Consider the following 18,198-nt stretch of genomic DNA (forward strand, 5'->3'; position numbering starts at 1 on the left):
CCAAACTGTGGGAGGAAGTGGAAGACAGAAGTGCCTGGTGTGCTCTGGTCCATGGGGTCACGAAGAGTCGGACACGACTAAACGACTAAACAACAACAATAATACATTTTAATTTATACCCCTCCCTTCCCGGTTCAAAAACCGGGCTCAGGGCAACAACAACAGATTTAAAACACTTAATTGATGCAACAAAAAACAGCATAAAATACAGTATAAAACATGAATAACAATAAATTCAGAATTCAAAAATCAATTTAGGGGGAAAATCCATCCAATAAATAGTAGATGATTACCAGGGCTAGCTGGCTAAATTAGTCCTATTTGGGCCAGCGAGGAGACCAGGGGAGAATTAGCTGTGGGATCCCAAAGCAGGTAGTCTTCATAAAAAGGGGAAGGGGAGGGAAGGAAGGATCAGGCTAAGTTCAAGTTGAAAGGCAGGCGGAATAGCTCTGTCTTACAGGCCCTGCAGAAGGAAGTTAAATCCTGCAGGGCCCTGGTCTCCTGGGACAGAGCAAATCTGGCTCTTCCTGTTGCAGGATAGGGCAATTGCCCACTAATCCTTGATCTGATCCAGCAACGCTATTTCCCCTTGATTTGGTTTTTTTTAAAGTTGAAAGTTATTGCATTAATGTGGTCACTTAATCAGCCATTTTTGAATTGTTTTACATAAGCACCCCTTGGTGCACATTTTATTATCAGCAAGCAGTTCTTGAGTTCTTCCACAATGGTGCTGCTGTCTAGGTTAATCCAGTGGTGTCGCAACAGGGGGTGGGGTGGGTGGTGCGCCCTGGGTTCCATGTCTGCGGGTGTGTGTGTGTGTGCCATTGTGCCTCCGCAGCTGTATGTGGAGATCCTCCGTTTGCAGCTGCAGCCGCAAGCAGAGGATCCCGGCACCAGCGGCAAACTGCTAAGTACAGCACATATGCGGCATTGCAAACATGCGCTGTATGTAGCGATGCCGCACATGCGCTGTATAACGGTTTGCCGGCGCCACCACTCTAGCGCTCTATGGCTGTAGCGGCGATGGTGGGATCCCTGCACTGTCTGTACAGTGCTGGAGTGCCGGTGGCGGCAAACCGCTATACAGCGCATGTGCGGCATCGCTACATGCAGTGCACGCATTGTACGCAGCAATGCCACACATGCGCCCTACGTAGTGACGCCCGCCCAGGTGTCACGACGCCTTCCTTCGCCCCTGGGTTAATCATTTTACATATCATTTTAAATATTCACATAATAATTGTGTTAAAATACATCTTGCACATAAAGAAACACAGCTTTTCAACATATTACCGCGTCGCTTTTGTGCGGGCATTTAGATTAAACCGTTTCACTGTGCGACGAATGAGTTTCTGCTCTCAGCATAATATGACAGCTAATCTCTTCCTTCCTCTCGTCCTCTAAACCTTACCAGATGAATTAATTGATCACTCACAGAGAGTCTAATTGACAATGGAACCAATCTTCAGAGGAAGAGTCATCAATACATTTATACTTGCTGACTGCTTTGATCCTTGCTGTGGTTATTAAATAACCTAGGAAAAAAGCCTGTCATTATGAGTTTGTGTGTAGGAAGGCCTCGTATACTGCAGAAACTTAGCGGATGTTCAGTTTAGGTGCAGTGCCCCTCATGTAAAGGGATATTTCCTGTTATGCTTCTAGGAAGGAACTGAACCTATACCTGCTCCCAGAATATTGGAGAAAGGGAATGGCAGTCTCTGTCTACATAGCTCTGCCCCTTTCCTCTGCATATCCCCACCCTGTGATGCTGCAAAACAAAACGTTGGGCTTTCAAAAGTGAATGTTGGGAAGGTTTTTATTTATTTCCATTTATATATTATACTATTCATGCTTCAAGTACTTTAGCCGCCTCCCTAAGAACCTTAAAAACCCTCCAGGATTCCTCAAAGGCCTCTTGCCCTTTTGATTTTTGTTCCGAAGGAAAATCCATGCCCGAAAGGTTTTTTTTTGGCTTGCCTTTCTGACGTTTTCAGAGAGCTCTGTGTTTCCCCCTGCTTTGATCCATATGTATTAATGTATTTTAAGTCTAATGACTGTGCAACAAGTCTTTTATTTTATTTTTAAGGCGATTAAGCTACATTGCCATCTGTTATAAAAAGGGACAGTGCTAGGGACGTCAGCCTTGACAGCACCTTTTGCACCAACCCAAAGAGCTCGTCCATTAAAGCCATAAATATTTTAGCCTGTTCTAAAAAGCTGCAGAACGAAAACAGTCTTCCCTCTATCCTCCCCTATTGTCTACAATGTAAGCCCAGATCGCGTCAAGGTAATTTTGTCAAAGAGATGATTTGGTTGCTGGTTGAAAGAGCCCACGTATGCCCTGCAGTTAATGTGCTTACGTTAAAGTGCCATTGGGTCAATGCACTTCATTTGCATCATTCTAAGTGCCGATATAAGGTTGCATCCAGAGATTTGCTCCTTGCGGTGCTCCACTTTCAAGGCGGTTTTGAAACTAGGCTCCAAGGATCCCTGCAGTCTCTCGGTCCTTTATGAGGCATTAGGGATGCAGGTGGCGCCATGGTCTAAACCACTAAGCCTCTTGGGCTTGCTGATCAGAAGGTTGGCGGTTTGAATCCCCGCAACGGGGTGAGCTCCTGTTGCTCTGCCCCAGCTCCTGCCAGCCTAGCAGTTTGAAAGCACACTAGTGCAAGTAGATAAATAGGTACTGCTCTGGCGGGAAGGTAAACAGCATTTCTGTGCACTCTGGTTTCCGTCACAGTGTTCGGTTGCGCCAGAAGCGGCTTAGTCATGCTGGCTACATGACCTGGAAAGTTATCTGTGGAGAAACGCCAGCTCCCTCAGCCTGAAAGTGAGATGAGTGCTGCAACCCCATAGTTGCCTTTGACTGGACTTAACCACCCAGGGGACCTTTATCTTTACCTTTTTAAATGAGGCATTACCCATTGAAAAGGCAATAGCAATGGAGAAAACACTCTCAAAGGAAGAATGGATGGAATGAGAGAAGACTGAAACCTAAAATGCAATTGGATGTGATTTGCGTTATAAACATCAACGTTGGGTGAGCGGGAAGTCACTAGTTTTGTTGAATTGGAATATAATTGTGGAGTAACAAATGGAACTTTCTATACAGAAAAAAGAGAATAAAATACAAAAAGAGAGAGAAGTCAATAGCAATGGAAAGCAGGCCCAAATATTACATTTCTCCCACTGTAACTTGCTCAACTTTGGCAGGTGGTTTCACGAAACATTTCAAGGTTTGCTCCATTTGAAGCTATTTCTGGAATTTCTGCACCTCCTTCTAGGTTTTCCACTTTGTGTCTTGTTAGGAAAGCTGTTAACTTGAAGCTAAAAACGATAAGCACAGAAACATAAGGCGGAAAAACAACCGCACCACTGTAGTTATGGAACAAAATTTTAAAATCAGCAGTGATTATTGTATAACAATCTTTGAGAAGAGAAATCTTAAGTCATCATAAATAATATATTTTAGACCATCTCTTTTATAGCCATTCACGCAAAAGTCAACATACTTTTGACACAACTTTGATTCTGCCTGAGCAAAACTGCACCTTTTTGCGCCATCTCTTTGCTGTTTATTAAGTAGCAACTATTTTATTTGGCTGACTAGGCAAAGCACATGGTAGGGGGAATAGAAGCTTGCTCTTCAGAATGTCAGAAACAAAACAAAACAAAACAAAACACAAAACAAAACAAAACATCCAACAGGAGACTCGCAAAACCTGGAGGGATCTTTTGTGTTTCCACACAACTAAATGCTTTCCTGAACTTGCTACAGCTTATATTTAAGCATGTCAGACTCTTCCCAACACCTAGTTCTTTGTAGAACTCATGCGGCAATTGTAAGGAAGGTAGAAGACAGGCCACCTGGTGGTGAAAAATGGTCATGTTATTTAGTTCCACTTTAAGGGCCGATAGCGTGTTACAAAAGTTGGGTGCCTCCCCATCTCTCTGCCGAGCGGTAGCCAGAGCCCATGGGGTTCCAGGCACTCACCCAGGGGTCTGTGTTCCTTTGGAGAACTTAAGACGTGGCGGAGACTGTCATGGCTTTAACAAAAGTGGTTTATTCACCTATTTACACCTTCAATGTGCATGGAGTCCAGATCTTACAGCATGGTCATTTCAAGAGGGGCTGGTGCCCCATAACAGTGCAGCCCTGGAATCCAAGACATCTCTTCCAGCCAGCCTTCAGCCAGCCTGCCCAAGATGGAGACCAGTCTTTCTTCCTCCTCCTTCTTCTTCCCAGAACACCTTGCTAAAAACTCTCTTTTCCTGTCACTTCACACCCACACACACCATCGCCTTGGCTATATCTGTCTCCCAAGGCCAAAATATTCCTCTCAGGTGGCCCATCAACCCCTTTTGTCATGTTAACAGATCCGCTCTTCACTAGGCCAGCCAGACTGGTTTGCATAAGCCAGCCCAGGGATTCCTTGCCTGGTGCAGTTCTGTGGCTTGTACTTTCACCCATATTTCAATTAATCAAAATCCTACCATTTATTAATTTCTAGTGTTGAGGGCCCCCCCTTAAATCTATAACATCAGTATGATGGTGCAACTGGGTCAGATACTGTGCTGGCCCTGGGGGTAACCCGAGCAACATGGTCCAGATCTGGTCCAGTATCCGAAGGTTCCACTAGGAGTCAGTCTGATGTGGCCAAGGCAGGATACGAGGCAGGAAACCAGGTAAGGACAGGTACAGGATCTCAGGCAGGATCTGGCGTACAGCAATGTTGCTCTCACAACCTGGGGTGGGGTCCGACAGCTTTTTATCTTTGTCAGGGTAATGGCCGGTCCTGATCCCCCAGCAACTCACCTCCCTGTTTCGCCCAAAGGTGAGCACCCCTCCTGCGAATACTCAGGTCTCTCCTTCTCTCAGTCTCTGCAGCTCGGGAGACGTTGGTGGGTTACTAGACCCAGGGGCCACCTCAGACTCCCCTGATCCAACTGGTAGTGGAACAGCTGTAAGTGATGGCTCAGCTGAAGGCAATGAGGTAACCCCCACATCTGGAGCCAGGGCAGGCTCAAGCCCCTGACTTGGCCCAGCTGGTGTTTGTTGCAGGGGCACCTGTGCAGACTGGGACTCTTCAGGATCAGGCCCCAGACTAGGTTCAGATGATGCCTGAGGCATAGGATCCAGTGCAGACTGAGACCCCTCTGGTTCCGAGTCCGAGCCCGAGTCCCAGGCCATCACAGATATGTTGGTGGCTATTTGCCAGAACCAATTCTCTACTATGTGGGTTGAAGTGCAGCATGATCAGGAGTAATAAGCTGAAACCAACTCCCTTCCCACCAGAACCCCTCCCCCAAACCAATTCCTTCTCCCCAACTGTTCCTTCTCCCCAACTGTTCATTACCCACCCCCACTTATTTGGGATCTGTGACTGGTATTAAAACCTGCCAGGAGAAAACTGGCTGGGGAGAAATCCGAGGGGTGGAAGGAAGCACGGGTCAAGTGACCCCCATCCCATTTTTTAAAAAGAAATTCAGCACAACCTAGCTTGGGTTGTGACGTGTGAATGCACCTGTCATGTCTAGTCAGCCTATTCTGCTGGCTTAACTCAGACCCGGACTGAGCACATGGACCAGATCAGTGACTTTGGCATTTATGAATATATGATTACCTGAAACACAACATCTAAAATGATGTAAGATATAACTAAGGCAACAAGGACAATGTCTTGAGTGGCAAGAACATCAAAGGAGTGCTAATGACCTCTTCTTCTTCTTCTTCTTCTTCTTCTTCTTCTTCTTCTTCTTCTTCTTCTTCTCCTTCTCCTTCTCCTTCTCCTTCTCCTTTTCAGTTTCATTTTTTTTCATCTGGTGAACAGGTCAATCAAAATTCCCCATTTGTACAAATGCCCTAGGTATAACTGTGTTCATCTGTTCCAGAAAACCAACAGCAAAGAGTCTCGTGGTCCCTGGAAGGCTAACTGGTTCTGGCGTGAGCCTTCATTGGCCAAAGCGCTGGTCCTGAAAGTCTCAGACCATCCAAGTGTCCCTATTTTCCAGGGACAGTCTTGGATGTGCAGAAGCCATCCCAGTTTCTGATTTCCCTTGGGACATTCCTATTTTCATTGGGGAAATATTGGATTGTATGGAGTTATGCAACCCCTGAACCAAGGAGGTATGTAGCTATACAACCTTTAGAAGACATCTGAAAGCAGCCCTGTCTAAGAAAGCTTTTTAATTTTTAATGTTTTATTATGTTCTTTTTATATGTTAGAAGTCTCTCAGAGTGTCTGGGGCAACCCAGTCAGATGGGTGGGGTATAATAATAATAATAATAATAATAATAATAATAATAATAATGGAATAAGATGTCCCTATTTTCATCAGAGAAATGTTGGAGGGTATGAAGTCTACATTAACATAAATTGGTTTGTCTTTAAGTTGCCATTTGACTTGTCATCGCCGTCACGCAATTAATAATGCGTATTAAACTTCACATAAAGGACCTGATTTTTGCAGATCACTCCTTCAAGAACCTTCATAGGAACCACCTTTCTGCACAGCCAAGGGCAAAATGTGATCTAATTTTAAAAGACTTTGTCTTGCCGCATGCCGCCACGCAGCAATATCCAGCAAATATTTGGCTCAGTTGGTATCTTATGATTTCAGTCCTTGTTTCCCTTTAAGCCTTTAACCACAAATGTGAAATCTTGCACTACTGTGCTAAACACTGTGTTTCAAATTGGCATCCTTATCGCTTGCAGACACCATTATCTACCAGTGGCTGCACGCTGTGGGCTCTCGTCCAACAATTTCCCTTTCTACAACTCCTAGCCATTGGATTTTTCTTTTCACTTTTCTAGCAGATCGCTGGCACTTCTTTAAAGAACCAAGTCTTAAGAAGCAAAAAGAAAAGAAAAGGGCGGTGGCCAGGGGGGTGGGTTTCCTTAGAGATCATGGATGAAAATCCAAATTTCACAAAAGTCAATGGCAGTTTCCCCCATGGTGTTAATAAACAAATCCACGCCGCTCCTTATGGCAAATTGGTTTGATTGATTTGTTTAGGAGATTCATATTTACAACCTTTTATGGGCAATGTTTCCAATAAAATATATAGATCAGGGGTAAAGAACCTGTGGTCTTCCAGATGGAACCACAACTCAAATCCTCTCTGACCACTAGCAAACCTTGCTGGTTATGGTTCATGGGAGTTGTAGTTTAACAACAACCAGGGCACAAGTTTCCCACTACAATATAATCGTTAGCAGGGGAAGAAGGATTCCCCATTCCTGTGGACTACTGTGGAACAACAAATACAGTGGTACCTCAGGTTAAGTACTTAACTCGTTCCGGAGGTCCGTTCTTAACCTGAAACTGTTCTTAACCTGAAGCACCACTTTAGCTAATGGGGCCTCCTGCTGCTACCACATCGCCGGAGCCCGATTTCTGTTCTCATCCTGAAGCAAAGTTCTTAACCTGAAGCACTATTTCTGGGTTAGCGGAGTCTGTAACCTGAAGCGTATGTAACCTGAAGCGTATGTAACCTGAGGTACCACTGTAGTGTTGTGTCTGAATACAGCTGCCCCAGGCTAGCTTCTTAAGCTGTATCATGCCATTTGTACAAAACAGTTCAGGGCAACATCGTAGCAAAAGCAGAACCATCATATAGAACATAGGTAGGCCCAATCGCCTTCTAAATCTGGTCCGCGGACCTTCTGGGAATCAGCGTGTTTTTACATGAGTAGAATGTGTGCTTTTATTTGAAATGAATCTCTGGGTTATTTGTGGGCCATAGGAATCTGTTCATTCCCCCCACTCCCCCAAAAAATACAGTCCGGCCCCCCACAAGGTCTGAGGGACAGTGGACCGGCCCCCTGCTGAAAAAGTTTGCTGACCCCTGATATAGAAGATGTTTCTCAGTAGAAACTTGGGAGTGTTGTTTTGGGCTAAATATCTTTCAGTGTCAGCACCTGTGATGAAAGACAAAGGGCTTAGTTTTGCTCTTCACTCTGATGCTGATAGTTAGTGGTCTTCTGTGGCAGCAGGAGTGATAGAAAACGGAGGTCGGGTTTTTCACCCTTCCATCATGCTCTGCCCATCATTTCTCATATGCAAAAGTGGTGTGTGCCCCCTGAACTCACCCCTTCTCTCCTGCAAATGGCAACGGCAAGCCTGGGGACCTCAGAATCACACCTTTGCTGCTGAATGTCTTGTTCCAACCTGTCTTCCAGCCACACACTTAACTTCTGCATTGCGGGGGTTTGGACTGGATAACTCTTGGACTGGATAATTCCTTACTCCAACAGAGGTGATCAAGTGGTTAACAAGAGCCAAAAAGCATAAGAAATAACAATGATAAACCACATAATTAAAATCAGCCCCCCCCCCTCCAAAATCCCCTCCACGATACTAAACTGAAAGCAGCACATGCAAAAGATCAAGAAAGCCAAGTAGCAAATAGTGAGTGCTAAATACTTGCTGAAAGAGAAAGGTTTTCAATTGCTGGTGGAACACCAATGAAGAACAGGATAATCTAAGTTACTGTGGCAGGGAGTTCCGCAGACAGGGCGCTGCCACAGAAAAGGCCGTGTTACACATTACGGACAACTGAATGTTGCAAGGCTTTGGCATTGCAGGAGGGCTGTATCTGTTGATCTTAAGCGATGGGTGCACGGGTGGGGATTGTCACAAGGGTGAATGCGCTAAGTAATTTCTAAAGTACTTTATATTACAAAAAGTGCTAAAGAAAAAATTTCAGGAGAAAGGAATGTCACTTCCAACAGGGTTCAGAATTCTAGATTAGAGATGTTGGAGAATTCTGATGAAATTGGAAACGTGAGCAGAAATTGCAGGTGTTTGCTTACTCATGCCATATCTGGAATAGAACACAATCCAATATTATGTATAAATGCTACTCCCCCAGTCATAAATTTTGCAAGTGCACAGGGCTATGATAAATCTTTTCGACATCATGGTCATCGGAACGGGAATAACCGCCGACAAAATTAGCAATATGGCACGAGGAACAGTCCACAATCAGAACTCGAAAACTGACACCGCCTACTGAAAAGGGCTGATGTTTCAAACAATCAAAACTGGAAGGTTGAATCTTCTGGATTGGTGTCGCAGACTGGGCCACACACTTCGCTGTTATACAACACAAAGTAGCAGTCACATGGCAAGGAAATTGCAATGTGTGAAGCAGCCCTCAGGGTTTCTGCCAAAATGGCAGCTCGATTAAAATCTAAAAATTAAACCTGAAGTAGGGGTTAAGAAGAACAAGGCCCATATTCGGAAGCAAATAAATTCCCTTTCCCGGTTCATGCTACAAAATAAATTGAAAAATCGAAGGGCCCAGAACATTTAATCCTTTTCAGATAAATTACCTTGATTATTTGGTGGCTATTCCTCACCATTTTAAACACCTTATTACAATGGGCTTGTTCTCTATGTGTTCAGTGAACAGTGAACTGTATTTTTTTAAAAAAATATTGCCTAAAGGGCAATGTTAAGGAGCTGTGAGCCAGAAAAACCGCCTAGACACAACCCACACATGGCGATTGTGGAAGTCTGAGCACGCAGCTCTTGTATCACATAGCACACTGCTTTTGTAGCTGCCAAACTTAGACATCTCCCCCCCACAAGCTCCCAGATTCAAAACAGTTCCGAGCAAAACAAGTCCAAAGTCCCATTGGATCACAGAATTAGTTTCACAAAAACCAACCGGATGTAGCTTTTAGGTCAAGGGAGGTTTTTGAACTTAATCCGTTCCAGAAGACCGTTCGACTTTCAAAAAAAGTTCGAAAACTGACGCGCAAAGGGCGGTCTGCCAGTTCAATAGAGAAAATTGTGAAAAGCAACAGATACACGCAGGAGAAGCCGTTCGACTTCTGAGGTGCGTTCGAAAACAGAAGCATTTACTTCCGGGTTTCTGGCGTTCGAAAACCGAAACATTTGGCAACGGAGACCTACTGTATATTAAGGCAGAGATGGGGGACTCCCTACCTGGGCATTTTCCCAAGTCACCCCTTTCATTAGCCCTCCTTTGCAAGATCCTCAAGTGCTTTTGCTTGGTTAGAATACATCCTTGAATTCTGATCATCCTTTTTGCTTACCTGAATGGAGGCATGGGCATGGCCAAGATTTATGTTGGGAGGTGGCAGGGCACCCCCCGGTCATCTTCTGTCTAGCACATTCGGAATGAAATGTCTCAACAACGCTTGTTTTAAATTACTGTCTTTTCACTCCAAGTCCCCAGAAAAATCTGTCAAAATCTTCAGTCCTTTGAAAACTAGGAAGCTAAATTAAAAATGAACACCTTTCATGCAGTTAACGAGTCTATTTTGCAAAATTACAAAGAACGCACCTTTAAAAAAAAAAATCTTCTTTTGAAAAAAATCTAGTTTTCTTGGATTTTCTGAAAACCTCTTTAGCACTTCTTTCTCAAGTTCCTCCTTTTTCCCAGTGATGTTTTTTTTTGGGGAGGGTAAAAAAACACAGGCGCCTTATTCACGGGGGTGTCTTAGACACAGAAAAATATGGTATAATGTGTTTGTGTTTGTGTGTGTACACACACACACAAATCATTTATCACAACATCTTTGTGGTAAGGAAAATAAAACTGGGGAAGCATTTTGAAGTGTGGAAGAAGTTATTTGAAAACACACATTTGCTACATTTCAAGGCAGAGTGTGTGAGTTTGAAAAATCATGATTGCCATATATAGATGTGTGTGTGCTTTCCCCCTTATACTATAGTACTAAAAAGCCATCCCTTGGAATTTTCACTGGAGAGCATTATTACATTGCTCAAAGGGTCGGAAGAGCTTCTGCACGCAGTTTAGTCACTGTAGAGGCTGAATATCTGCACAGTGAACTCTGCCAGCCAGTGAACAAAAGGGGTGGGGAGATACCAAGCAGCCGGAACAGCTCAACCAATGGGAGCCCACCCAAAATAATATGGTTATAAAAGGTATTTGTTGTCTAGGCGGAATGCAAATTAAAAATAACCATTTTGAGAACAGCCCTTCAGGTTACTGCATTTCGAGAGTTGCTGAAAGGCTATCAAATCTCGCCACAATAGCCTGTAATAGATCATTTCCTAGCAAGCACAAAATTAGGCAGCAGAATATAGGTTCTGTGAAAGGCACACATTGCGGAGCTCACATTGCTATTTTCCTTCACAGTTGCAAGCGAGGAAAGCGATGTGTGTGCCTGTGCTGGGGGTGGAATGGAGAAGGGGGCGGGAGGGAAGCACAACTGACTTTCTTCCAAAAAGCACAAGAGAAATGGGATAACAAAGCCATGGGAAGCTCTATGGGTACACCTGCTGTTCTCTTCTGCGTGGCCTTTGCTCTGGAAACGCTGTTGATGAATTCAAGGTTATTTAAAGTTGGATGCAAAAGAAGCTCAAAAAATTTACGCAGCAGCTTCAGAACCATGTTGTTGGCATGGCAGCCAAGATTCCCCAGCTGCCCTGTATCACTTACCAAGGCCACCCCGGCAAGCACTGCCAGAGGGCAGGCGGACAACTGAGCATTTGGCCCAACAATGCTAGAAGGAGGATCCCTCAGTAGATGCCACCACAGCTGTCAGAATGGAGAACTTCTACGAGCATAGTCAAACTTCTGTCCACGTGGAGGGTTCCATGAAGGCTCCAGGTCCATGGACTTCTATCTCAGCATCTGCCAGACATCAAAAGACCAATCAGTGTGGCGTTTTGTTTTGTTTTTTGTTTTTAAAGGGAATTCCAAGTGCTTAAAACACACTCTCTCTCTTTCAGCTATCAAGGGGTGCCAGATGAAATTTAAAAAGAGAGGGGGAAAGGAACAAGTGGAAATTATTATTATTATTATTATTATTGTTGTTGTTGTTGTTGCCCAGAGAGTCCTGTGGATACAGGATTTCCACTATGTTTTATGGAGTTAGGGCACTTTCAGACTACCTGTTTATAGAGGCTACTTAATATACATTCACTCTGATTTGTTGGCTGGGTGACTTAGACCAGGGGTCAGCAAACTTTTTCAGCAGGGGGCCGGTCCACTGTCCCTCAGACCTTGTGGGGGGCCAGGCTATATTTTGAAAAAAATAATAAACGAATTCCTATGCCCCACAAATAACCCAGAGATGCATTTTTTAAAAAAAATCATATTTATTGAAATTTCCAAAATACAGAAAGTAAAAGTAAAACAAAAATAAAATACATTTGAAACCTTACTGTCATTACCCACTTTCTGGGACTCCCCCCTCCCCCATCCCTACCATATTCCCCTTTCATAACGTTGGTTCTACAAGCTCTCACTCCCAATTTAAAACTTAATTTGTTTAACCCAATATTCAGATTTGAATTTATACAGTCATCATCATTACCTTAAATAAAAATCAAAGAATCTCCCCCCAAAGTCCACCCCATTTTCCTTCCACGAATTCCCTTTTTTTTAATAAAGACGCCCCAACAAAGTATAAAAAACTATATAAAGGTATAAAAGATAAAAAGTATATAAAAAAAAGTTCCAGAAAATAGTTATCCAGCCTTTGGATTCTAAATCTCCCCCCCCCCCTTCCCCGGTTTAGATTCCCCATGTCCATCAGTCTGTCTGTTGTCTGCCTGGAAGTCTTAGATCCATAATCAGATTTTCCCCCATTTCCTTGCCAGTTTTTTTTTAAATTTATTTTTATGGTATTTAACTTCCAATCTCCAATCCAAAAACGGCCCCTAAGGGCCTTTAGTTTCCTTGGTCTTTAAGGCTCCCCCCATTGTTCTTTCCATGTTGTAGTCCAGTTTCTTGTCTTGTTCCGCTGCTAAAACGTTCTAATTCAGAAATTTAGTAGCTCTACAGGGGTTGTTGTTATTCAGGAACAAAAACTTGCGTTCAGTCCCTTCCTTTCTTCAATAGAAAATTCTATTGTCTCCTTTAATGTAAGCACCCCTGTAGACAAAATACTGTTTCAGTTTTGCAGCTTTCCCAGGAGATAACAAGTCCAGTACAATTCCAAGAGTATTTTTCCACTTACGACCATCTTTGTAATGTCCCGAAACCCCTCTAGGGGGATTGTAGTAACTTTGTTTCCTCTGATCCGAAAGACCGATTGTTGTTCCATATTTTCAACATTTTGTATCCAAATCGTAGCAAATTGTAACGAAATTAACTAGCAAAGTCCTCATAGCAGAGTCCTCTTTAAATTTTCCGACTTTGACAGCTACTTTGACAGCTGTCAAAGTCTCTGTCTCTTTTCACCAGGCTCTCTCACAAATCGCCCCGGTTCCCAGGGGGGGTTGCGTTTTCCTTCTCCCTCCACTCTTCTCCTCCAGCACAGTTCTTGTAGTTTTCCATCGTGGAATTCTTAATTTTTGTCAGAAATACGCTTCTTTTTAGACCTTGGTTACCCAGTCCTTGTTTTAAAATGTTTACAGTAGGGAGGGGGACTGACTTCCTTTTTGGATCCCCCCCCCCCCCGCTCGTGCCAAATCCGAAAAAAGATTCCTTTTTTCCCCCTTTTAAACCCGGTTTCCCAATTACTCACGGGTTGTTGTTAAAAGTCCGAATTTCCAATGGAAGAAGTCAGCGCTCTCCGCCGGATGGCATGCGGCTTCGCTCGGCAGGGAAAGCAGAGGACTCAAAGCACCACGCCACTCCCCGGCACCCGATCCGTAGCCTTTAAAAAGGCTCCTTCACGAGCCGGGAGGGCGCTAACGGTGCCAGCCGAGTCACCCATGTCCACGGGCTCCGTGCCCGTGGTTTTTAAGGGTCCCCGCGTCGCCGGCGCGGTAGGACCCAGCCCCTGCCGAGCAGGCTCCCTCCGGAGCTCGGAGGGAGTCCGCCATTCGGCGATGGCGCCAACCCGGAAGTCCCCAGAGATGCATTTTAAATAAAAGGACACATTCAACTCATGTAAAAACACACTGATTCCTGGACTATCCACAGGCTGGATTTAGAAGGCGATTGGGCCAGATCCAGCCACCAGGCCTTAGTTTGTCTACCCATGACTTAGACAAACCAGTGTGAGAAACTTGGATGTGTAAGCTAGGCACCAAATGGCTGCTTAACCCAGGGTTCCAGTCGCCAAAACGGAACGTCTTGCTGCCACTTTGGGACCAGACAGCTGGAAACTCTTATTTTTCAATATGACTTTTTGGTTCCTGAAATTCCTTCAGATGGTGCAGATGAAATATAACCAGTAGCATTCCACAGGATGTGTTGCTAGTGTGCGTAAACAATCAAGATCCAAGGATCCCGAGGCATGCGACTCCAGATGGCAGAGTCATCAGGTGCCATTGTGGTGCCTGGGCATCTCCACGATACGATACGATAATCGTTATTGTCCTATACAGAACAACGAAATTGAAAATCTACATCAGACATTCAGAAACCAACAAGCCTGCTATCCCAGCTATCCCAGCCTGGTTAGCCCCCTAAAAACTCTGATACCCCATATTAAAAATACAATATACTCCCATTGAGACCCCTTACACTGCGTTTAAAACCAAAATCGCATTTGGATAGAAACTGTTTCTCAGGCCTAGTCTTTATAACCCTGCACCTTCTTCCAGAAGGCAGAAGCTGAATGAGATCATTTCCGGGGTGTGCACTATCCTGCACTATCTCTGCAGCTTTCTTATAGCACCTGGAAGAATAGATTTGATCCAAGATGGGAAGAATGCACCCAATTATTCTCTCCGCAGTCTTTACAACCTTGGACAGCTTTCCCCCCCCCCCCCGACCCTGCAGTACTTGGTCGCAAGTGGCCAATAGCCTGGCACCTGGCACATTTTGAACTCCGCAGACAACACTGAGCATCACCCCACACTTGCCAGTCCATTTTCCCCATCACCGGTTATTCCAAACAAGTCCGGTGAAGCAAGTTTGTTTCACAACACCTCCAGCTGCAATAACACAGTCTGAATTTGCTGCTAGGTGGCTTAATCCCACTGGAAAAGCACGGAATCCTGGAAGCACCCATCTTCTGAAATAAGCAACATCTGTGGGAGCAGTCAACTGGGAGCAGTCAAATACAACATTCCTTGTTTTCCTAGAGTGGACATGCGAGGGAATGTTTGGTCCAGCCAGTCGTAAACTTCCTGTTTCCTCCTGGCTGGGACATAACTTCCTTTGCATGTGACTAGAGGTGGGCATGACCTTACCTGTCCAGGTTAACGGAAAAGGACAAGGCACGCAGCACCCTCTCTCTTCCATCTTCCATTCGTTGTGTGAGCTGGAGTGACTACTAGCTTGCAGTCACTGGGATTATACCAGTATATACTGTATACATCTGTAACTAAGTCTGCCTTCAGGGATCCATCCGTGAACTGATGTGAGTAAACTTCTTTTATATACTTTAAAACAAGATTGTGGTGTGTTTATTCTTTTAAAGAGGGATATAAGGGAACTTACCAGGAACATACAATTCAATACTGAATTTTATGATAGAGAGAGGCTTACACAAGCCTGCAACCAGCTATCCGCTGTGCATGTTTAAAAAGGGAATGGAAAACTCTGCTAAGTAAAGGAACTTGCTAACGCAAGTTCGGAAGGATATTAATAAACAATATATCCTCTCCTGCCTCCCTGAACATTCCCACAACATCCACCTCAAACAAATTAGCTTCCTATTTCTAGGTATCTCAGGGCTTTGCCTTGGGAGAAGCGTTTCTGAAAAAAAGAGTTTAAGCCAGCAAATCTCAGGCAGAGAGCGTGGGGGCGGGGAAAGAAAGCAGGCACATATGCTTTCCCATATGTCCACTGCAGCGAAACGATCCTTTTACTTCCTCGCCCCACTTTGCTTGCATTTAGGGGCGCTGTAGGTAAAAGCCTCAGCGCCTAGGGCTTGCCGATCGAAAGGTCGGCGGTTCGAATCCCCGCGGCGGGGTGCGCTCCCGTCGTTCGGTCCCAGCGCCTGCCAACCTAGCAGTTCGAAAGCACCCCCGGGTGCAAGTAGATAAATAGGGACCGCTTACTAGTGGGAAGATAAACGGCGTTCCGTGTGCGGCTCTGGCTCGCCAGAGCAGCGATGTCATGCTGGCCACGTGACCCGGAAGTGTCTCCGGACAGCGCTGGCCCCCGGCCTCTTGAGTGAGATGGGCGCACAACCCTAGAGTCTGTCAAGACTGGCCCGTACGGGCAGGGGTACCTTTACCTTTACCTTTACCAAGCCTCAGCTCTCTCTCTCTCTCTCTCTCTCTCTCTCTCTCTCTCTCTATCTCTCTCTCTCTCTCTCTCTCTGTACAGGACTGTTGCAATTTGCATGACCGATCAGGGCAAATCCTCCCGAGAGCAGCTCTTCCCTAAGGGCCAGTTTCATGCTGTGTTATCATGCCGGACATAAGGGAAGCAGAAGAGCAAGTAAGAAGCGCTCAGGCCAGAACTGCGCGTTACATTGGTACGGTGGGGTTCTGCTGAGGAAGCAAAGGAAACCACATGTGTGCCGGTCTTTCCAGACGGAAGCCGGCTGAGGGAAGCAGCTTGTAGGGACGGATGTCTGACAATGCTAGCAAAAATTCTTCTTTGGGGAGGGAGGGGAGTTCTGATGCAAATTGGCCAGGCACGTTTGACTCAATTTCCCACACCATTTGTCTTCTTGGCAGCGACCTAGTTAAACAGATTAGCATTTTGAGCCGCCCAAAGAGTGCTACTGGCAACTGGGGGGATGCAGAAAGGCAATGGGCATGTGGAAAGAGGCAGCAGACCACATAATGCATGTTTCCATGTTTCCCATGTGCCTGTCTGTTCCCAAACTCTCCTGTGCGATGGAGAGACCATCACAGATGCTACAGATGAGAGCCAGTGTGGTGTAGTGGTTAAGAGCGGTCGTCTCGTAATCTGGGGAACCGGGTTCGCTTCCCCGCTCCTCCACATGCAGCTGCTGGGTGACCTTGGGCTAGTCACACTTCTCTGAAGTCTCTCAGCCCCACTCACCTCACAGAGTGTTTGTTATGGGGGAGGAAGGGAAAGGAGAATGTTAGCCGCTTTGAGACTCCTTCGGGTAGTGATAAAGTGGGATATCAAATCCAAACTCTTCTCTTTTTCTTCTACATACAGACCGTTCCAATCTCTTCACAGGGCCTCAAATACGATGCTTTGCCGAAGATGTTGGTTCATACATTCAGTGATCAGTCATTGAGTGCATAGGAGTCAGACAAGGGAAGTGAATGTCCGCAGAGAGCGATGTATGGGAGGGGAGGGGCAGTTTGTTCACCTTTGGTCCCCACCCTGAACTCAGCTCTCACCTGTGGCTCCTAGAACCTGTCAGCATGGGACAGTGACCACACCGTGGGAAAGAAGCTTGGACTGGCCAGCTAAACTAGGTGGGGATAGCCGATGGATCTCAAACCCTTAGTGGGTTAGGGAATTCCCCTGCATGCAAAGACAGGGACCAAAAGAGGGTCCAATAGAAGGCAGTTTCTGCATGTGCTGTACAGGGAAGTGAGCAGTAGATGTGGGGCTCATCGACCTGGGAAGGTAGCTCATCTAGGAGAAGGGAAACTCTGTTCCTAAACCTCCGCTGCCTGGCAACTGGTTACATCACAGGAGTACATCACAGGTGTAACCAGGATTTTTGTTGGGGGTGGCTGGATTTTTGTGGCCCCCCCAAATGTCGTGATTGGTCAGTTAGTTATTTCTATTGTTTTACTTGATCTGGGGAGGGGCAGCTGCCCCCCATGGCTACGCCCATGACTCATATGTGAGAAAAACTTCCGGAGTAAACCCTAAGGAAAAATCTTTACCTGCTGTCTTGCAGGACATCTTCAATAGAAGGAAAAGCTGAGGAGTAAAATTCTGCAGGAGGGGCGTTATAGTTTTCTTTTGTTTTTGATTTAACTATTTATTTTCTGCTTTTATTCTGTATTTTTATCTTGGGAACTGCCCTGGGATCTTCAGAAGAAGGGTGGTCCTCCTCTGAGGGTCTTCTGCTGGTTCCCTCATTGCAAGAAGTGAAGCTACAGGGAACCAGGCAGAGGGCCTTCTCGGTAGTGGCTCCCACCCTGTGGAACACCCTCCCATCAGATGTCAAGGAGATAAAGAACTACACAAGTTTTAGAAGACATCTGAAGGCAGCCCTGTATCAGGAGCTTTTAAATGTTTGATTATGTTTGATTATGTTTTTATATTTGCTGTAAGCTGTCCAGAGTGGCTGGGGAAACCCAGCCAGTTAGTTGGGGTATTATTATTAATCCCTACACGAATCCGGAGTGGTGTCCCTAAGGTGGTTCATGGTATCCTGTAGGTCTCCTTCCAGAAACTCCTACAGC

General features: G+C 45.3%; 1 protein-coding gene across 1 annotated transcript in view; it reads right to left on the minus strand.

Moving 5' to 3' along the window:
* Window positions 1-15,152, minus strand: part of LOC114588049 (SUN domain-containing protein 3-like) — a 110,785-nt gene extending 95,633 nt beyond the window's left edge. Inside the window, exon 1 of the mRNA XM_028712977.2 lies at window positions 15,094-15,152. Coding sequence (XP_028568810.2) covers window positions 15,094-15,152 — 59 coding nt within the window. The remainder of the gene's footprint in view (window positions 1-15,093) is intronic.
* Between the last annotated feature and the right edge of the window lie 3,046 nt (window positions 15,153-18,198).

This window comes from Podarcis muralis, chromosome 17 (assembly GCF_964188315.1).
Source record: "Podarcis muralis chromosome 17, rPodMur119.hap1.1, whole genome shotgun sequence".
Taxonomy (NCBI): domain Eukaryota; kingdom Metazoa; phylum Chordata; class Lepidosauria; order Squamata; family Lacertidae; genus Podarcis; species Podarcis muralis.